Source organism: Silurus meridionalis, chromosome 2, assembly GCF_014805685.1.
Source record: "Silurus meridionalis isolate SWU-2019-XX chromosome 2, ASM1480568v1, whole genome shotgun sequence".
Classification (NCBI taxonomy): domain Eukaryota; kingdom Metazoa; phylum Chordata; class Actinopteri; order Siluriformes; family Siluridae; genus Silurus; species Silurus meridionalis.
Genome location: NC_060885.1, coordinates 13,585,483 through 13,605,273, shown reverse-complemented (window position 1 = coordinate 13,605,273; position 19,791 = coordinate 13,585,483). Strand labels below are relative to the sequence as shown.

General features: G+C 37.3%; 2 protein-coding genes across 4 annotated transcripts in view; both read left to right on the top strand.

Moving 5' to 3' along the window:
• map4k5 (mitogen-activated protein kinase kinase kinase kinase 5) overlaps positions 1-4,611 on the top strand; it is a 33,482-nt gene extending 28,871 nt beyond the window's left edge. For 2 of the 3 annotated variants that reach the window (XR_006928278.1, XR_006928277.1), the window contains one exon: positions 13-61. Coding sequence is in view for 1 of the 3 variants with exons in the window: in XM_046870924.1 (XP_046726880.1) it covers positions 13-83; positions 1,786-1,841; positions 3,626-3,713 (215 nt within the window). In the remaining 2 variants the exon portion in view is untranslated. Of the gene's footprint in view, positions 1-12; positions 84-1,785; positions 1,842-3,625 lie in introns of those variants that run through there. The other variant, XM_046870924.1, reaches the window with a different exon arrangement.
• Positions 4,612-5,949: 1,338 nt separating this feature from the next.
• Positions 5,950-19,775, top strand: cdkl1 (cyclin-dependent kinase-like 1 (CDC2-related kinase)). Its single transcript, XM_046877262.1, has 10 exons — positions 5,950-6,080; positions 6,624-6,855; positions 9,350-9,471; positions 11,355-11,427; positions 13,697-13,787; positions 13,917-14,117; positions 15,905-15,987; positions 16,436-16,492; positions 16,810-16,968; positions 17,863-19,775. Exons 2-10 carry the CDS (start codon positions 6,688-6,690, stop codon positions 17,965-17,967), a joined length of 1,059 nt encoding a protein of 352 aa, XP_046733218.1. The 5' UTR covers positions 5,950-6,080; positions 6,624-6,687; the 3' UTR covers positions 17,968-19,775.
• Positions 19,776-19,791: the final 16 nt, after the last annotated feature.

Genomic DNA, 19,791 nt, shown 5'->3' with positions numbered 1-19,791 from the left:
TGTGTGTGGTAGTATGTCTGCAGGACAGTGTTTTGGCTTTCTGGAAACACGGCATGCAGGGGAAGAGCTTCAAATCTAATGAGGTATGGGGTGTCTCCAAAATCATTGTATATAAATCATCTAATACCATCAACTTGTTTGCTAGTTATAATCAGCTGGTGCAATAGTGGTTGTTTTTATTGCTGTATAGACTTATGCTACCATGCACAAAGCACTAAGTGTAAACTGATAAACTGGCAAATAAACACTGTGCAGATATGGCATGAACTGCAAAAAGATCATGTCATACCTATCTGAATTGTTTAAGCAGCATCTGTTTTAATGGTATGTTCGGGTATGTGGCTGTGGTTAGTTGAGTGTCAGTATGTCACCCTGCGTGTGATCGAGTTCACCTGATCAGCATCATTCAAACAATAAATGGCCGGAGATCACCAGAAGGTGAAGCACTCTTTATGAAAACTAATACCCTGTGCGTGTGTTTGATTCGGCGAGTGAGTGAGTGAATATGAAAGTCTGTGTTTCCTAGAAGACATTGTGAAAGGTAATGTAAAATTGATGTCCAATCAGAAAGTAGCAGCTGCTCAAAGAGAGCGATTAAATTATTCAGCTGTTTTTGTCTTGTATGACCCTGCTGAAAGGCCATCAGCACCCTCAGGGTTCCAGTCTGTGCACTTGACTGCATGTGTGTATGTAAGAGGGAGAGAGAATAGCAGTCTATAGTATTATCCTGACAGGTGTTACACCACCACTGTCACCTGCTCTAATTGCCTGTGCTTGCATGAGAAGGATGGAGGGGGATTACTCCATCATGATGGAGTGCTGCACTTGGCTGTTGTAACTATAGGACACTTGAGTCAAATTTCCTTTTTCTTTGCACTGAACAATTTGTTTAAAATAAATGAGACTTTATACAAAATACATAATAGATTAAAACTATAAATTTTTTTTCAGTCAGGCTTATATGCAAAGGTGAGTGAGAATTTTTTGCTAGATGTTAGTGGTTTACTCAAAGGTGGGCAGCAGGCTAAATAAAGTCTCTGCTGTTGTCTGCCTAAGCCTGTATTTGCTTTCTAATTAGATTTGACCGCTAAGCATATATATGCACAATTAAAAAATAATTGCTCCCAATATTTATTTTTGCATGATATGGACACCTCACTCACCATATCTGCATTTTTGTGTATCATATTTCAGATCTAGTCCTCCTTTTTGTTTAAAATAATTCACTCTTCCATTCCACTAGATTTTGGAGTGGGACTGTGGTGTCCTCAAGTGAGGAGGTCTGTGGTGCAGTCAGCATTCAATTTAATTCCAAAGATGTTTATAGGAGTTTGATGTCAGGGTTTTTTCAGACCATTAGTGTGCTTAAAATGCAAACTTGACCTACCATGTGTTCACAGGGTTGTTGTCTTGCTGCAGAAGGTTTAGGTTTGACCCCTTCAAAGTTTAAGCAAAGGAAAAATATAATACTTCAGCAAACAAGAACATCATATACAATTATTTGGTTATGGTAGTGTTTTGGGAAGGACTACCTACAGGTATGATCAGCGTGTGTCGGCATAATTGTCGTGTGTGTGTGTTTGTGAGTAATTCTTAGAATCTAAAGATTTAATGTGATGACAGGAAGAGAGCCTAGGTAGATTAAAAAAACGAAAACAACGTCGTTTTGGTCAGAGCCTATTTACTTCTATTTGGGTATTTTAGCTAAAATTCATCCACAGTCACCACTCAATTAATATTTTTGTGCTTCATTTGTGCATTAATGCATTTTGCATGTGCCTGCAGGTAACACAGGAGATTTGTGACCCGAGCAGAGTGTTCCGACTACTTGGATCGGACAGGTGAGATTTCTAGTTTTGTCATTCGTTACATCTCGTGGTTTCTTTTTCACTGTTGATTTGTCTTGCACTCAAAGCTGAGAACGCTGTATGAATGGGTGTGTCATATTTCTCTCTTAATTTCCTCTTCACCTGAAAACATACCATCACCTTCCATCTCGTTCCCCTAGCATCCTCAGAGCGCCAGTGACTTCCCTTAGTGCCCAAGTTTCCATGTGTGTGGGTGTGAGCATGTTGCAGTGTAAATGGAGATGTCAGTAAATCAAAATCATTGTTAGACAGGCTTATAAGGGTTTGCAGAATTAATTAATAGTTCTAGAAAGGTAAAAATAAAAAAGATTAATATATGACATACACCAAACTGGATAGGAGCCCCCCATTCCTGCTTTGCTTTCAGATCAGCTTCATTTTATTTGCTGCTTTTCTTTTCGGCACGTATCTGGCGTTCGAATACTTCCTTTCACTTTTAGTCCATGTTGACATGACTGCATCACATAATTGCTGCAGATTTGTCAGCTACTTGCACATTCATGCTGTGAATCTCCTGTGCTATCAATTCCCAAAGGTGACTCAGGGGACCCAAATCTGCCCACTGGGGAGGTCATTAAAGTTTACTGAAATCATTGTCATGTTCATCGAACCCATTAATGATGACTTGCATTTTATAGCATGGCACATCATCATGCTGGAAATTTCCATTGTAAAATGGAAAGTTGTGGCCATGTAGGGATTGACATGGACAGCAACAGTGCTTATATGGGCTAAACACCTACTTGTATGGGGCCTTGAACTGCCTTCCTGTCAGTTTGAAACAGTCTGGCCATTGTTCTCTGACCTCACTCATCAACATGGCATTTTTGCCTGCAGAAGCTCCACTCACAGTCACAGAAATAATTTCTTCCCAATTTTTATGATTGATGTGAATATAAAATAAGGCCTGTGTGATTTTAAGCTTTTGCATTACCGCCATGCAATTGGCTGATTAGAAAGCTTACTGAATGTGTAGGTATACAGGTGTTGCTAATCATGATCTAGGGTGTTAATCGATCTGTGAAGTTTGTGAAAAGTGAGAGGATACAGCATTGTCACTTATCAAGCCCAAACAGCCTCACTTTCTGGAAGAACAACGTCATTGTAAGAGTACAGTATGGGAGGTGACGGTGTCAGTTACACGTGCGCGCGCACACACACACACACACACACACACACACACATTCTCCCCCTATGACTCAGAGGTTGCACTCATCCATTGTGAAACAGGTGCATTGGCCTCGGCCCCCAGTCTCTGGCCTTTGTCTTGGGAAGAAATGAGCTCTGCTCTTACAGCATCCATCCTAAAAAGAAATGTATATATCACACACTGCAGAAGTATCAATTAAAGAGATGCAGTGTTCTGTTAGTTCTCCTTCTCATTGAATATAGTGTGATTGACTCTTCTCACAAACCCCAGTCCTTCCATACTTCACACACATATGCACTTGCACGCACGCGTCTCTATGCCTATACTCTATGTTTTATTCACTGTGACACGGGCAGTGCCAGGCTGGTGTGTCTGTGTGCTGTAATTTCATCTGATGCCCTGTGCCCGCTGCCTCCCCCTCTCATCTCTCTTTCTGCTGAGGACATGACCAGTCTTGTGTCATACTGTGTCTTTTGTCTCTGCAAGTCCTGCTGCATGCAAATCTTTCCTTATTAAATTCAAAGATTCGCAGCTTCAGCGCCGTTTTTCCTCTTTGTTTCTCTTTCGTTTTTAATGTTCTGAGATGTAATGTGTGTTGTGTTTTTAGGGTGGTGGTTTTGGAGAGCAGGCCCACTGATAACCCGACGGCTCTCAGCAACCTTTACATCCTGGCAGGCCATGAGAACAGTTACTAGGCTGATTCCTGCTGATACGGCTCCCTCACCTAGTCACTGCTCTGGCATTGTGGATTCAGAGCTGTCTGGCAGTGAACTCTTTCTCTCTCAGTATGCTGCTTTTTGAAGCAATGGCTTGAAGACAGAAAAGTGAGCCAGAGGCTTCAGATGGTGCCTTAATTACCTTAATGGACCTTCAAGCTGGTCTACTCTGTGCATCTTTCTGTCACCAGCTAATGGCTCATTTTAGAATCAGATCAAAAGTGGCAGCATGATTCCAGCAAATGTATTTAACATCTGAAATGTCTGAAGAAATATTAACCAAACAGCAAGACTGCTTTAAAAGTGCCTTTTAAAGGGAACCGTCAGGCCTGCTTTATAAATTCTTTGAGAAACAGGCTGTCCTGTGTGACTTAATCAGTATGCAACTAACATATCTTCAAACCAGACTTTAAAATTAAGATCACCTTTTGGGAGTATTTAGCAGGCTTGGAGTAAGCAAGAAATCGAACAAAGGACATATTGCCGTTGGCTATTTAAAGTGTAAATTATTGAGCTGTGGTCATGTGATGTAGTTTAAATGCAGTGTTTTTCGAGAGCACACCTGCAAATGCTCGCTTCCTTAACAGAGCAGGACTCCGTACAGCTGCATCTTTATTTTACTGCTTTGTAATTAAATAATAATACTCTCCTGCTTGGTTACATTTTAGAACAGTTATGATGTAAAATGGTATTCTTTTAATTGTAGCTTTTATTCAATATTTGCACCATGTAAGCACTTTTGTACATTAATGTTTTTTGTATTTAAGAATGACAAAATATGGGAGATGCTAGGTTTTTATGACTTGCGGAGTATTTCCATGGCTTCAGTTCTAATGTATGCTTTTTTTTGTAATAAAAAAAAAAAAGTTTTAACAAACTGTGTCTCTTGGTTTTTGTGTAAGCTGTCAAAGAACCAATAGCTTTGGTATGTGTGTTTGCTGGTTGTTGACTGTGAAGCAGAATTGTCTGAAAGTAAATAACGGGAAGCATGTGTGATTGATTTGTGCTCTTCCTCGTGACGTGTCCATCAGCAGGGATCTCTGAATGTGTGTTTTCACACTCTCCTCTTGCAGCACTGCAGCACTACACAGCTGACTGGGTTTTCTGCACTTGTAGTTTGAAACCTGTTGTGGAGCCACTGGCGTAACGCTGGAGTCCCCCTGTCCAGCATGTTTTGTTCTTTTTCTGTACCACACCTGAGCCAACTAATCAGCTAATTAACAGCTAATCTTTCTCTGTGGTCAAAGCCCATGTAATTCCAGTATAATTAAAACATGAAGCATGACGTCTAGTTTATACGTCAGTGGAGGTGTGCTTGTGTAGGTTTCAGTTCATTGGCAGTACTTTTACTCTTTAAATTGCTGTATGTTTAGCAGGAAAAATATGGAGTAAACTAGACTATCAGGCAACTTTCAATAAAATGGAGGAAAAAATTATATTAAAAATTATTATAAGGAATATCTATTAAAAATGCTTTTGCATTTAATTTCTCAGATTTGTTCAAAAATTACAATCATAAAAATCTTTTTTCCACATCTGTACCTAAGATACAAGTTCTTAAAAATAAAATTTGGTACCTTGCACAATTATTTGCAAAAAATGAAACTCATGTAGCGCTGCCATACCCATTGATGATCATGTAGGTGTGTTGCTGATGCTATGGATCCAGTTTTTGTTAAGTGGTCCAGAGGTTTTATGACATTTATAAGCACTGTCTGACTTTTTTCCCCTTTCAGTCCAGATCCAGTTATTTAAATAAATACGCAATCCAGTAATGTAGGAAATCGCCATCTCAGTCTGTGATCTGTACTAAAGACCTGTGAAAATAATTGGGTTTTAGATATGCTTCATGATCCAAGTGTCTTTAACACTGCAGAGACTCAGTGCTTGCCTGCTTTTCTCTCCAGGGTAGAGTGGGGTGCCAATACTTATGAAAACTGTTTTAGAGAGGGGGAAAAAAATTGTGTCCATACTTTTTTCCATAATTTTCATGAATGTCCCGAAGAATCCTGGTTTAATTTATATAAATGTGTCCATGTGAGTGAAAAGGGTGTGATGGAGCAGTGTCAGGTTTTGTTCATGTGAGAGTGAAGTCCTCGGGTTTGGAGCTTGTTGTCGCTGTGCACATTCACTCTGCTGTGAGAAGGTGGAGCCTGTGTTTTGTTCCTATGGGGACCGAGGCGCATGTAAATGCCCAGCTCTTTCAGGCCACCTCACACACCCCTACACACTCCCACAGGCCAAACACACACACACACACACACACACACACAGTCGGGCACTGATCTCCTACTGCCCCACACCACCACCTGCACGGCGCAGTTTGGAGCATTTAAGAGCAGTAAGGTAAGCAAGCGGCCATCACATTATTGCTCTTTTTAATTATAACATCTTTTCTTTCCATGGACTTGTGTTAAATTCAGAATTGTACATTAAATGTTGATTTATTACACATTTAGAGCTCGGAACACATTTAGCGCATGCACATTGCATCCTCCAGTGTCGGGAACTGATGTTGAAACAGCCTGTGATCTGCTCCATAAACCCGAGCTGAGTATCATATCAGTGTGAGAAGTGCAAAGCTGTTTCAATTCACCACAAAGAGGATTTGTTTCTCTTGGAAAAAAAAAAATACAGAATGATAGCGTTTTAGAAATGTTGCATAATGATGGACTGATGTTTTCCCATTGGGAGGCTGTGCTTATATCATCATATCAATAACAAAAATAGTAAATATTGCTATAATAATATATAATGTGTATATATAAAATCCTGCAGGGAATTATTCTTCTCTTCGTCGTATTTCTTTTTAATCACTGGGGTCTAACTCCAAAATAAACCCAGCCATGCATGTAAAGCTTTCATTTAGTGAGGTTAATGTTTTTCCAGGTTGCTCAGTGGATGAGGGAGGTGGTGCACCAGAGTGCTCTGAGATTCCGCTTGGCTTCACAGCATGGAGAAGTATGAGAAGATTGCAAAGATCGGAGAAGGCTCGTACGGAGTTGTTTTCAAATGCAGAAATAAAGACACGGGACAGATCGTCGCTATTAAGAAGTTTGTGGAGTCTGAGGATGATCCGGTTATCAAAAGAATTGCTCTTAGGGAGATCCGGATGCTCAAGGTAAAAGAAAAGACTCAATAATAATAATAATAAGGTAATAATTAATATATTAAAAAAATGTAAGTATTGCATATATATATATATATATATATATATATATATATATATATATATATATATATATATATATATAATCCAATATAATAATCCAATATAATAATAATCCCATTGTGCAAGATACATTTTATTTTAAGAATTTTTGTCTTAGGTGCAGATGAGGAAAAATGTATTTATGAATGTAATTTTTAAACAAATCTGTGAGATATATTAGAAGAGAAATTGTCTGCCAAATACAAACCTCACTCATTTACAAAGCAAAAATATCATCAAGTGCAAATGCTGTACGTGTTTGGCAAGTTTGGGATTTTGGGATTTTATATATATATATATATATATATATATATATATATATATATATATATATATATATATATATATATAATTTTGTTCATTGTATTTTAAGGAATATTTAAATCAGGGGTGTTATAAGTTGTGCACACAAAGAACACGTTGGGGTGGTACATGAGATCTTTAAAGAGACAGCAGTGGCTTGTAAGGTACCTTTAACTAATTGCACAGATACACCCAGTTATATTTATACTTCAAAGATACAGTATATGCTAAAAGCACAACAGATGTAGCTTTGATGGTTCTGGGCCACAGTGAGCACTTAAAGTGCAATTCGGTTTCTTTATCTTAGAGAGGGAAAAATCCCAAACTTGCCAAACCCAAACACGTACAACATTTGCACTTATAATTTGATATTATACTTGATATTATTTTTGCTTTGTAAATGAGTAAGGTTTGGATTTGGCAGACAATTTCTCTTCTAATTATGAAAACCTAACAAAAACCTAATAATAACCTAATAAAAAGGAATGAAAGTGCTTTAAACATGAATTAATCTCCATCACGGTAACATAACATCGAAATTTTGACCACTATTTTTTTGTACAGGTAAAAAATGTTTCTATTTCTTTCTGGAAGGTAACTGATTGTTACTTGTGGCACGAACAATGACCATGTATCGTAAAGTTCTTTAGAAAATTTGTTCTTCCGTTGTATTGTTGGCACTATTATTTTTCTGGAAGTGATAAGGCTTGAGGTACTATTTTGACATGTTTTGACACAGGGGAAGACAGGTAATGTGGCGTTTTTGTAACTGTAGCCTGTGATTTGCTTGCATTGTTGTGTAGTGTATAGAACTCTGGCATGTCGTGACTTTAGTATTATGTGATTCTGTCTGGGGGAGGAATAAATGTCAGATACAAACGTATAATACTATGGTCTTAGTGTGATTTTGGAAATTGCCAGTGTATCGGTTAACTGGAAGCTATTTTTGGCATGCTGTTATTAAACACATAATTTTGTTGTTGCTTGAAATATAAAGTTCATGGCTACAGTTCATGACTTACGTCATGAATTCATGTCTTAATAAAAGCATCACTTCAGCTTCTAAATAGTAAAATCCTATGTCAGTATATGATTGGACACTAAGCTCCAAGTGCAAAATTTATGTGGACATGTGGTTGTAGAAACTGAATGGAGAGTTTGGTTTTTGGCTGAACTTTTTAGTCAGTGTGTGGGAAGGAAAGAAACAAGGGGAGAGGTAAGGACATGAAGCTTTTTATTTGTGCCGAAAGAGTAGCCCATATAACATTAGTGAAGCAGGAGTCAGGGTTAGTGACCTACAATCGTTAATCTCTCTGCTTTGCATTTTACAACCTCTCAATATGTATGTGTATGTGCTGTGTGCCTGGGTCTGTTTCTGGTGGATTATAAACTCATAGCTTTTCCATATCAAAGGCTAGCTTGTAGTGCTCTGTGTGTGTGTGTGTGTGTGTGTGTGTGTGTGTGTGTGTGTGTGTGTGTGTGTGTGTGTGACATGTGCCACACCAATACTTTACAAAGCTGTTTCTGGTGTTGCATTAAAAGGCTAATTAGATGATCCTATGAAATACAAGCAAAGATGCTTTCTTATTTGTTTTAATTCTTTGGCTTTTTAGCCAATGATAATGGAGAATTTCATATAAATCCCACAATGCAGCGTAATGTATCATGTTGATGTGCCCCAGCAGTTACCCACAATCCTTTTCACTGTATAGTATAGGGAATAAGGCTGCATTTGAAGTCCAAGATGTACAGATTTTCATTTTGAGCGAGTTGGGCCTCTGTGTAATCAGAATGTGTGATGTGTGTGCATGTGTGTTTGTGTATGCGTATGCGCGTGTGTGTGTGTGTGAGTGCCTGTGTGCATGGTTTAACTGTTTAATAGCTTGATCATAAAGTAGAGGCTCCTTTAAATAGGCTTCAGGATGGTGACCTGTTGCTGTTGGAGATGCTGTGTGTCGGCTTGGTGAATTTTTACGATGCCTGGCAGATAGGACATGCAGCAGCTTGTCTCTGTCCCTCTGTCCACTAACACATAGAAAACAGTCTTGCAAAAGTTAACAGAATTTCCCACAGTAAAGAAAAATTGTGTGTTTGTGTACAGCAACTGAAGCACTGTAACCTGGTCAACCTGATTGAGGTATTCAGAAGGAAGAGAAAACTACATCTAGTGTTTGAGTACTGCGATCATACGGTGCTCAACGAGCTCGATAGATATCCCCGAGGGTGAGTTCCTCACACACATACACTCTCAATAGATACATTCATCTTATATCCACTCCCACTGGCCATTTAATTACTGTAGGAATAACTAGACCATCAATGACAAATGATGTTTGGGTAGTGTGTCATGTTCCCCTTTTTTTTCTTTATTTTATATAGGTGTTGCAGGCACTGCAATGTTGAAAAATGTTTTTTAACACCTCAATGTCGTTGCTTGGTTGCGAATAGTTCACCAGAATGAGAATATCCAGCCCAAGTTTAAAAACTGAGATTGGGATGGCGTTTGGTGTTAATTCTTAATAAAATAATATATAAAGCTCTAGTCTCTAACTGTACATCAGATTTATAGAGTGGTATGGGTGTCCAATTAAGTCTTATAAATTATGCCACTGTCAAGTCTGCACTGAGAAAATAAACAAATGATATCAGGCTAGATGTGTACCTATGACGGGTGACAAATGGACCACCATGCAACACCGTACAATGTACAATCACTAGATAAATGGTCAGTGGGTTTAAATACAAGGAAGGTGTACAGTTACTCTTTCACATTTTCAGTCACTCAGACACACAGCATGCTTTTAAAACTGTCTCTTTCTTGTCGCCACACAAATGGCCATATTGTTTCTTGTGTTGCTGGGGTGGCTGGACATGTTTGTAATGGAATGTTAACAGCAGCGAGTAACCAGAGTGCTTTGTTGGACAGCTACATCCAAGTTTCCTGGTGTACCTGCTAAAGTGCCCTAGTGTACCATGGTACAGGGAACATGATCTTTTAAATAAAAAAGAAATGAATTCGCATCATTATAACACATTATTAACCTTGCTATTTTATGATGCAATTAAATTAATGTTATACCTTTTACTGAAACTATGAAATAATGTGATAGATTTTTAAAGTTTAATGTGTAATAAATAAACACAGTAATTGTATAACTGCATACAGCCTGTTTAATATGAACACCAGCTGCTGGGGTCAGATATTTGTTTTTATTAAACGGATAATCTGCTGAGATTTTCGCACACAGCTATCTTTGGAGTGTGTATAGAATGGTAAGAAAAACAAAACTGCTAGTATAAGTGAAATAAACACACACAATGGTGAGCAGAAAAGCATCTCAGAAGACAGAACTAGACAAGCTACAAATAAGCTACAAAAGTGGATCACATTTGGTTCTGTTTCTGTCAGCCAAGAACAGAAATCTGTGGCAACAGTAGCCACAGGATTGCCAAAACTGGAAAGTTACAGATTGAAATAAAAACAATGCCTTTTGGTAGTATCATGAATCTGACAAATATTTTGACAGCGATCTGCTTATAATCAGAACTAAATGGAATGAACAGAACACCTTGCCGTGCCACTTAATGGCATGTTATATATGAAGAAATATTCCATGAGGAAAGATTTATTATGTTTATTTAAAATGTCCATTGCAGTCGTTATAAAAGCATGGTTATTGCTTGTCCAACCAAATAAAAATGAGGTTATTTACTATAACGTCGTAATGCACTGGGAAGTGGATTAGGACAAAGGGGTATGTGAGGAAATCCTAAAAGCACCCTAATAATGCCATTTTGAAAAAAATATCTATTTTTAAAAAACCTACAAACACCAGCAATGTTTATTTAAAGCAGAATTACTAGATATAATGTGTAAAGCATGGATAAAGTAAAGACCTCTAAGAGACTTTTTCCTACATGGGATAACACATTAGTGCCAGACCAGAGATGCTGAACAAAGATCTGTTGTGTGAAAGTGTGCTATAGGATGACTTTTTATATTTCCTCCACTCATTCTCAATCTGATTTGAGCTCAGTGTGTGTACAGTATGTATGAATGTGCATATTACTGAATGAGTGTTTCATTGTTTTATGTTTTCACTTAGAGTTCCAGAGCCTCTGGTCAAAAGCATCACCTGGCAAACACTACAAGCTGTGAACTTCTGCCACAAACAAAATGTAGGTTTGTACACTTCTGTCTGCTCTCTGTTTGGTTATTGTTGAGTAGTAACGTGTGTGCAAATGAAATGTGTTTGTATTTGTTTTCTAATTTTGTAATATGTTTTGGTTGCTGAAGTTAGACATTTTGGTGCGTGCATAGAGTTAATAAGATTCATTAAATGAAAGGTTCTAACAAGGATAGTAAGACGTGTGTGTGTGTGTGTGTGTGTGTGTGTGTGTGTGTGTGTGTGTGTGTGTGTGTGTGTGTGTGTGTGTGTGTGTGTGTGTGTGTGTGTGTGTGTGTGTGTGTGTGTGCGTGTGTGTGTGCGTGTGCATGTGCACGTGTGTGTATATGCGTGTGCATGTGTGAGTGTGAGTGTCTGCAGAAATTGAGAGGGAGCAGTACAGGTTGTGCAAGGTTAGGTTTCAGATTGCCGATGTTAATCTGAACAGTGATAGTGAATTAGAGAGTGAAAAGTGGGTAAATGGTCTTAGATTAGATGTCCATTTCCCACTAGAGGCACGTTCACTATTTGGCCAAAAGTTTGAGGACACCACAACCCATCACACTTAATTGTCTATGGTAAACAGTCCTGTTCTATTCACTCTTTGCTAATATATTAAGCCCCACTATTCAATTCAAGTTTATTTTTATAGCACTTTTCAAAATGTACTTTTTTTTCAAAGCAGCTTTACAGACTTATAGAACAAAGTGAGCTATGTGTATTTATCCCCAGTGGGCAAGCCTGGGGCGACTGTGGCAAGTGAAAACTCTTTTAGATAGTATGTGTCAGAAACTTTGAGAGGAACCAGACTCAAAGGGGAACCCATCTTTATCTAGGTGACACTAAGACTGTGATTATTAACCATAAAAAAACAATACAAACACTGGATGGTGAGAAATATGAACACCAGAGTGTTCTAATACAGTCAGTTGGAGTTGTGAAAGCAATAAATTATCTCAACATCTAAGTTCATTTTAGATTCAACATCAACTCCTCCACACCAGAGCCTTTAAATGTTTAATTATACTTGGTTGTCCACTTGATGTTGGAGGAGGTGGCTTTGAGGATTTGGGCTCATTCAATTGCAAGAACTTTAGTGAGATCAGGCACTGATGTTAAATGAGCAGGGCCAAAGGGCAGACAGTGTTCTGGTTCTTCCAGTGGTGTTCAGCAGAGTTGAATTTAATCATCTGTGCAGACCACTTGATTTTTTACTTGGCAAAGCACGTTTTCATGGAACTTGCTTTGTGCACAGGGACAGTGTCTGGCTGGAACAGGTTTGGGCTACTTTGTTCCAGTGTAGAGAAATTTTTATATGCTACAGAAGCTTCCTATACAATTGCGTGCTTCTAACTTTGTAGCAACAGTTTCTAAAAGAACCCCATGGGTATGAAGGTCAGGTGTCCACATACTTTTTGCTCATATAGTGTATATTTTAATGCACAGCACAAAATATCCCAGAAGGAAATGTATCATGTGAAAAAATAATAGATTTAAAGATGTTAGTTGGTAATGTGAATACAGAAACTCATTAAGCAGTGGGGAAAGCAGATCAGTGGTGCCAGCTAACAAACTAATTACATGTATAATGAGTAATAAAGTGTTAATGAGCAATTATGTGAAACTTTTTAAAAACTAAATGAACATCCATTAAGAACAGTCAGGTTTTTCTTTTATATATATATATATATATATATATATATATATATATATATATATATATATATATATATATATATATATTTTTAATATAACATGTGCACTAGCACTTTATCTGAGTATTTAAGTCTAAGTGTGTCTACTTTTAATACATCACAGAACAGGATCTGTGAGAAAGAAATAATAAACTTCTCAAAGATACATGTACATCTGTAGCGTTCTGTATTTCATAAAAAAAATTAAAAGATTTGACCAATTGATTAGTAAAGACGATCGTGATACTTTTTGTGCAATTCAATAACTTTACAAATTTGAACATCACTATGACTATGACACCAAAATTGTTTTGCTGATGTTTTGAAATTTGTGGCAGTTACATTGGAAAAAGTAACATTTAAATAAAGATTTTAAGATGCATTTTCCTGATACGCTACCCTAGCGAAGGAGTCAAAACGGGACAAATTTCTCACTTCAGCTTCTCTACCTTAACTAATTCCTTAACAACACAGTGATAAATGTCAACAATTCAGTGTGTATGCAGGTGTTTTAGTGTGTGCGTGTGTGTGAGAGTGAGCACAGCCTATAGTTAATTTTTAATTAAACACTTGGGTGTGTGTGTTTAGTGTATCCACAGAGATGTGAAGCCTGAGAATATACTCATCACCAAACACCAGGTCATAAAGCTCTGTGACTTTGGTTTTGCCAGGATCCTCAGTATGTACCAACACACATACACACACACACACACACCCAAAGATGACAATAATGATACCAGGTAACCACAATGAAGTTCCGTAACAGTGCACTGTCTTTTTCTTTGTGTCTGTTTTATTGTGTGTGTAGCGGGACCATGTGATTATTATACAGACTACGTGGCCACTCGATGGTACCGGGCTCCAGAGCTGCTGGTGGGAGACACTCAGTACGGGCCGCCTGTGGATGTGTGGGCAGTGGGCTGTGTGTTTGCTGAGCTGCTTTCTGGCGCTCCTCTGTGGCCAGGAAAATCTGACGTAGATCAGCTTTATCTCATAAGGAAAACATTAGGTATGTATAAACCTGAAATGTGTGTGGATCAAACTGTAAAAATTTTCCACATACACATACAACAGTGTTTAATCTAAATCTATCTACCTGAAAAAAAGAAAGAAAGAAAAAAAATTATATATATATATATATATATATATATATATATATATATATATATATATATATATATATATATATATATATATATACACACATACATATATATATATACATGTATATATATATATATATATATATATATATATATATATATATATATATATATATATATATACATAAATACACACATTCAAATGGTCACTGACTCATTCCATGACGATGTTTTCGAACTGAAGCAATGCGTCATGATCTCGGTTCATTCTTTTGAATATATTTACAGGGTTATTAAAAAGAATAAACCAATATCATGAAGCATTGCTTCAGTTCTCAAGCATCGCCATGGAATGAGTCAGTGATTATTTGAATGTGTGTATGTATATATATATATATATATATATATATATATATATATATATATATATATATATATATACACTACTGAACATAATCTTAAAACCGGGGGAAGCAATCCAAGTATTCGCATTTTGCACTGGTGGATCATAACCAGGCTGTAAGAACTGCTTTAAAATGTAAAAAGTAGAAAAAGTAGCAAGAGAAATAGAGAGTAGGCAATTTATTGAAAACTGCATTTAAACTCAAACAGGCTTCATCAGTTGATTAAAAGTTAAAGACTGTAGCCCAAACATACCCACAACAGAACTAAATGTGTCACAACCTGAAGCTCCATTTTCCCATTGAAGGTAAAAGCACCCCAGATCATGATGGAGCCTCCTCCACTGTGCCACGTAGAAAACATCTCCAGTGGGATCTCCTTGTTATGCCAGTATCGTTGGAAGCCATCAGGACCATCCAGGTTAAATTTTTTCTCGTCCGAGAATAAAACTTTATTCCATTTTTCAGTTTCTCGTGGTTGGTGCTCCCTTGCAAATTGCAACCGGGCAAGTTTGTGGTGTGAGAGGAGACGTGGCTTTCGTCTTTAAGCCCTTCTTTCGCATATGCTGTCTTATAGTTATTGGGCTGCAGTCAGCATCAGTGAGGGCTTTAATTTGGGTTGAGGCCTGTGTCTTCACGGACAGCCTGTCAGATCCTCCGGCTCAGTGCAGGTGACTTTTTCATGGGTCTACCGCTTGATTATTTTGTCCTATAACTCTCAGGATCTTTTAAGAAATTTCAACGGTCTTACTGCGTTCAACCTCGGCAGCAATGGCGCATTGCGAGGGCCCTTGCTTGTGCAGCTCAACAGTCCTGGCAAGTTTAAAAACAGAAAGACTTTTTGCTTTTGCCATCAGGAGATCATGACATTGTGAATGCCTGAAGGACAATGACATTAAAGCCATACTTTAGCAAAGATTTTAACTTTTAAAGGCTATGGTCTTAAACTTTTGATCAGCTGATGAACAGCCTGTTTGAGTTTAAATGCAGTTTTCAATAAATTGCCTACTCTCTATTTTTTGTCTCTTGCTCTTGTTTCTTCTTTTGGCATTTTAATTAAATACTTACAACCTGGTTATGATCCACGAGGGCAAAATGCAAATACTTGGACGGTTAAGATTGGTCTTAAGATTTTGTTCAGGACTATTATATATATATATATATATATATATATATATATATATATATATATATATATATATATATATATATATGATCACTCAATATACTCCTGCTGCTCTCCATGCAAGAATAAGGCGTTCAGTGTGTTGGTGTTTGCATTGTGTTTGCAGGTGATTTGATCCCCAGACACCAGCAGGTGTTCAGCAGTAACCAGTTTTTCAGCGGAGTGTGTGTTCCTGAACCGCAGGAAATGGTGGGTGTATAAGAGATACTTCTAATCTGGCCAAGTTACCGACCTGCTGAGTGATGCGTGTTCGGTATACTCTTACTGACTCTAGTGTTCAGACGTCAGCTATATTCTCAGAGGCTTTAAGTTCTCTGCTAACAGGCCGTTTACCCAACATGCACCTGACTGCTATAAATAGCACACCAGTCTCCTGTCAGCAACCGTGGTTTATTACGATGAGCTAAATCTGTTGTGCGGTGGAAAACAACACACTCCTTCTCTCCTCTGTGGCAGTTTTATACTCATTTGAACAGTGTTGCGTGCTTTGTCACGGTTAAAGCATCCCATTGATTGGCGAGGAGCTATTTATAGCGTAGTTATAGTGATAACCATGTCACACATTTCCACTCGGTGACAGGAAGGAAGAGTGTGACTACTGTTATATAACCTTGAATATCTTCTTATGTGTGTGTAGGAACCTCTGGAGCAAAAGTATCCAAGTATCTCTTACCAGGCATTAAGTCTAATGAAGGTGAGCTACATCTGATTACTGAACACAGACTAATAGCACATAATTCTATATCCAAATCTCCTTTTATGTAGGTGTAAAGAGTTTCAAGAATAGCATTTATTATACCACAGTGCTGCTGAACTTTTTAATCTGATTGGTTCATAAGTTGTTGATTAATATTCTATAACATCAGCTCTATATTATAATATTCTATAACATCAGCTGATAGTGTGCTAAGGCAAGGTAAATCACAGGTTTATATTAATGGTTTGGTTGTAAAAAGTTCTCTCTCTATATAATGTCTTTCTCGGCTCTTTTCTTTCTCTCCCCCCCCACAGGGTTGTCTGCGTATGGATCCTGCAGAGAGGTTAACCTGTGAGCAGCTGCTGGAGCATCCGTATTTTGACAATCAGCGGGAGGAGACAGAGAGTGTGACACGAGAACACGACAGAGCGAAGAGACGAGCGCGTCAACCCCGTAAACACCTGCCCCCGGGGGTGAGTTTTTCATGCCCATGGAAATGTCTAGTCTTATGGATTATATATAATGTGGAACCAACATATCTGTATGTGACATTAAACAGCATTTTGGACACTGGGAATATATCATATGTGATACACTGTAACTGTCAGCTACAGCCATGAAATAGTTTTTTTAATTAATTGTAATCAACAGTCAACATTGACTATTTTTTATTAATGTTACTTATTATTATAGTTAATTACTATTATTATAGTTACTTAACTCACTAGTGGCAAATAAACGTAAAATTAAGTAGCTTTACTATAATTTTTGTGACAATAATGAACAAAATAACAACAGCAGCACAACTGGCACAGTTAATAACCATATAGCTAATATGGAGCAAAGTGTAAAGATATTAAAATATGATAAATACTTAAACTGAATAGGTTTAATCTAAGCAAGTATTTATACACTTGTAATCTGTAAGTTTTAATCATATTAGGAATAGAATTTGGACGTGATGTGATTATACATTATTTTAAACATAATGTACCTAGGATGGGTTTTGTGGCTATAAAATTCATAAATAGTAAGTTCTACAAAGAAAGAAATAAACAAGACTGACAGAAAGATGCGCAGTAAATAAATAATTGATTAATTATACACATGAAATGAACATGTGCTCTGACCATTGCGTCGCTATCGATGCAATCCTTGATTTATTGTAGTCTGTGCAAACATGATTAATGCCCCAAGAAGGCTGAATGTTATGGGGCATGATTGTTGGGGCATGATGTTATGGGGCATAATAATGGAGCATGATTAAAGCCCCAAGAAGGCATTACGATGTTATGTGATTCAAAACTAAATAAAGACTCAGTTTTATAAGACATGACCCAAAACTTTCTCTCTCTGACTGTGTGCAGTATTTACCCCAGCTGACCTGCAGCAGCATCTTCCCAGCGGTGGACAACAGGAAGTACTACAACAACAATATGCGTAAATTCAACTACCATTTCCCCAACATCTAGTCCTTTGTGCTGGAATACACTTTACACACTCCCAAATCTGCCCCAAAACACATTAGTACACTTTTTTTTTTTTGATGGTGTCACGTAGACTCATCTACCTTGCATCTTGCTGAGGAACAGAGGCCGATGAGATGGTGATGCTCGGTTCTCCAGTCAAGTGTCTTTGTTTTTTTTTGTAGAAAGAAAATCTCTACCGCTCCTCTTCAGCTGTACTGTCAGTCAAGTGACTGCTATATATATATATATATTTTTTTTTTTTTTTTTTTGCATTCGACTCACCAGACATTCTGTACTTGGTGTGACTTGACAAAGAGCCCTGCTCTGCATGTACACACACTAATCTCAGTGTGACACTGCCTTTCTGTTTGCCAAAGTGCTGCATGATGTGACAGACAAAACAAACTGATAGTCTTATATCTGTAAGAAAGCTAATGACCTTGTCTTGTGAGAGGATTACTGCTCTAGAGGTAATTAGAATAAAACTAAGTACAGGAATCAAACAGTTCCTTTATTGGCGTTTTATTTCTTTTTTGTATACTTACATTTTCTGTCTCTTTGTATTGTTAATCTTGGACCTTTTAACTTAATGTGAGAGAGGAATAATAATTTTTTAAAAAGCATTCCGTCTACTAATCTTATGACTCTTAAGTTCTGAGTGTTGATTTTGAAGTGAATCGCATTTATAAATCATGTGACTTAAAAAAAAAAAAAAAAGTATAACGTGTTTATGGTGGCTTTTATTAGAGCCTTAAACATTTAAAAGATTTCATTATATTATTGTTGCCTTGAAAGTGGTGCTAATCATCTTCTGGCCATTGACTTGCACCCAATGCCAAACCGCTAAAGACACAAGCCCATACCCCAGCCCTCATACTTAATTTGTTATTCACCTTCCTACGCACTTTTCTTTACCTGTAAAGAACTCTTAACATTAACATGCTGTTTTTTTTCTTCAATAAGACAGGCTCAGTAGGGGAGTAAATATGGGAACACGAAATTACTGTATTTTTTTTGTATGTGATTTAATAAAGAGCTTTCAGAAATTAAACATACTCTTATGATGACTGGTCACTGACCTTTACAAAACATCTCTGTTTTACATACAACACAAAAACCTGTGCATTAATACAAGTCAAAACCAAGATTTAAAAAGAAGAAAGAAGACCTGATCTGAAGAATGCTGTGCACAACATCTGGTAGATTACTTACAGATACACATCTGGGGAATTTTACAACTCTGAGCATCCAAAAAGTTGTACAGTCATAGTACCAAAAAGAATATTTACATTACATTCTGAACTGAGGATGGGGGCTTGAGCTGTCAGTACCTAATAATTATTTACTTATACATTATTTTTACAATTTAATAATGAATATTTATTAATGCTGTTTCTTTGTGATCATGTTGAATATTTTACTAAACATACACCACACTAGAATGAACTGCTCCAAGGGTATGCAAACTTTTGCACTGTTATGTATAATAACTCCTGCTCACTGAAGGTCTAACTTACACCTGTTACAATATCGCATATAAAATATAATATATATGCTTTGTCTTATGACTCCTCCCTAACTGACCCAAACACATCATACATATTCTGTAAGAAAGTAAATCACTATTTCTCATGTTGAAATGATCATCTGATCAGAAGTTTAACTTAAATATTCATAGTAAAGTATACAAGCTCACCAATAGCTGCTTGTTTAAAGTGATGATTAACCCTAAGTTGAGCGTAGCTGTGAGCATTTAGTGCTTAAAAGTATTAGTGAAATCCAGTATAATTGCCACTGTATGCTCTGGTTTGCATATTAGGGATCTAA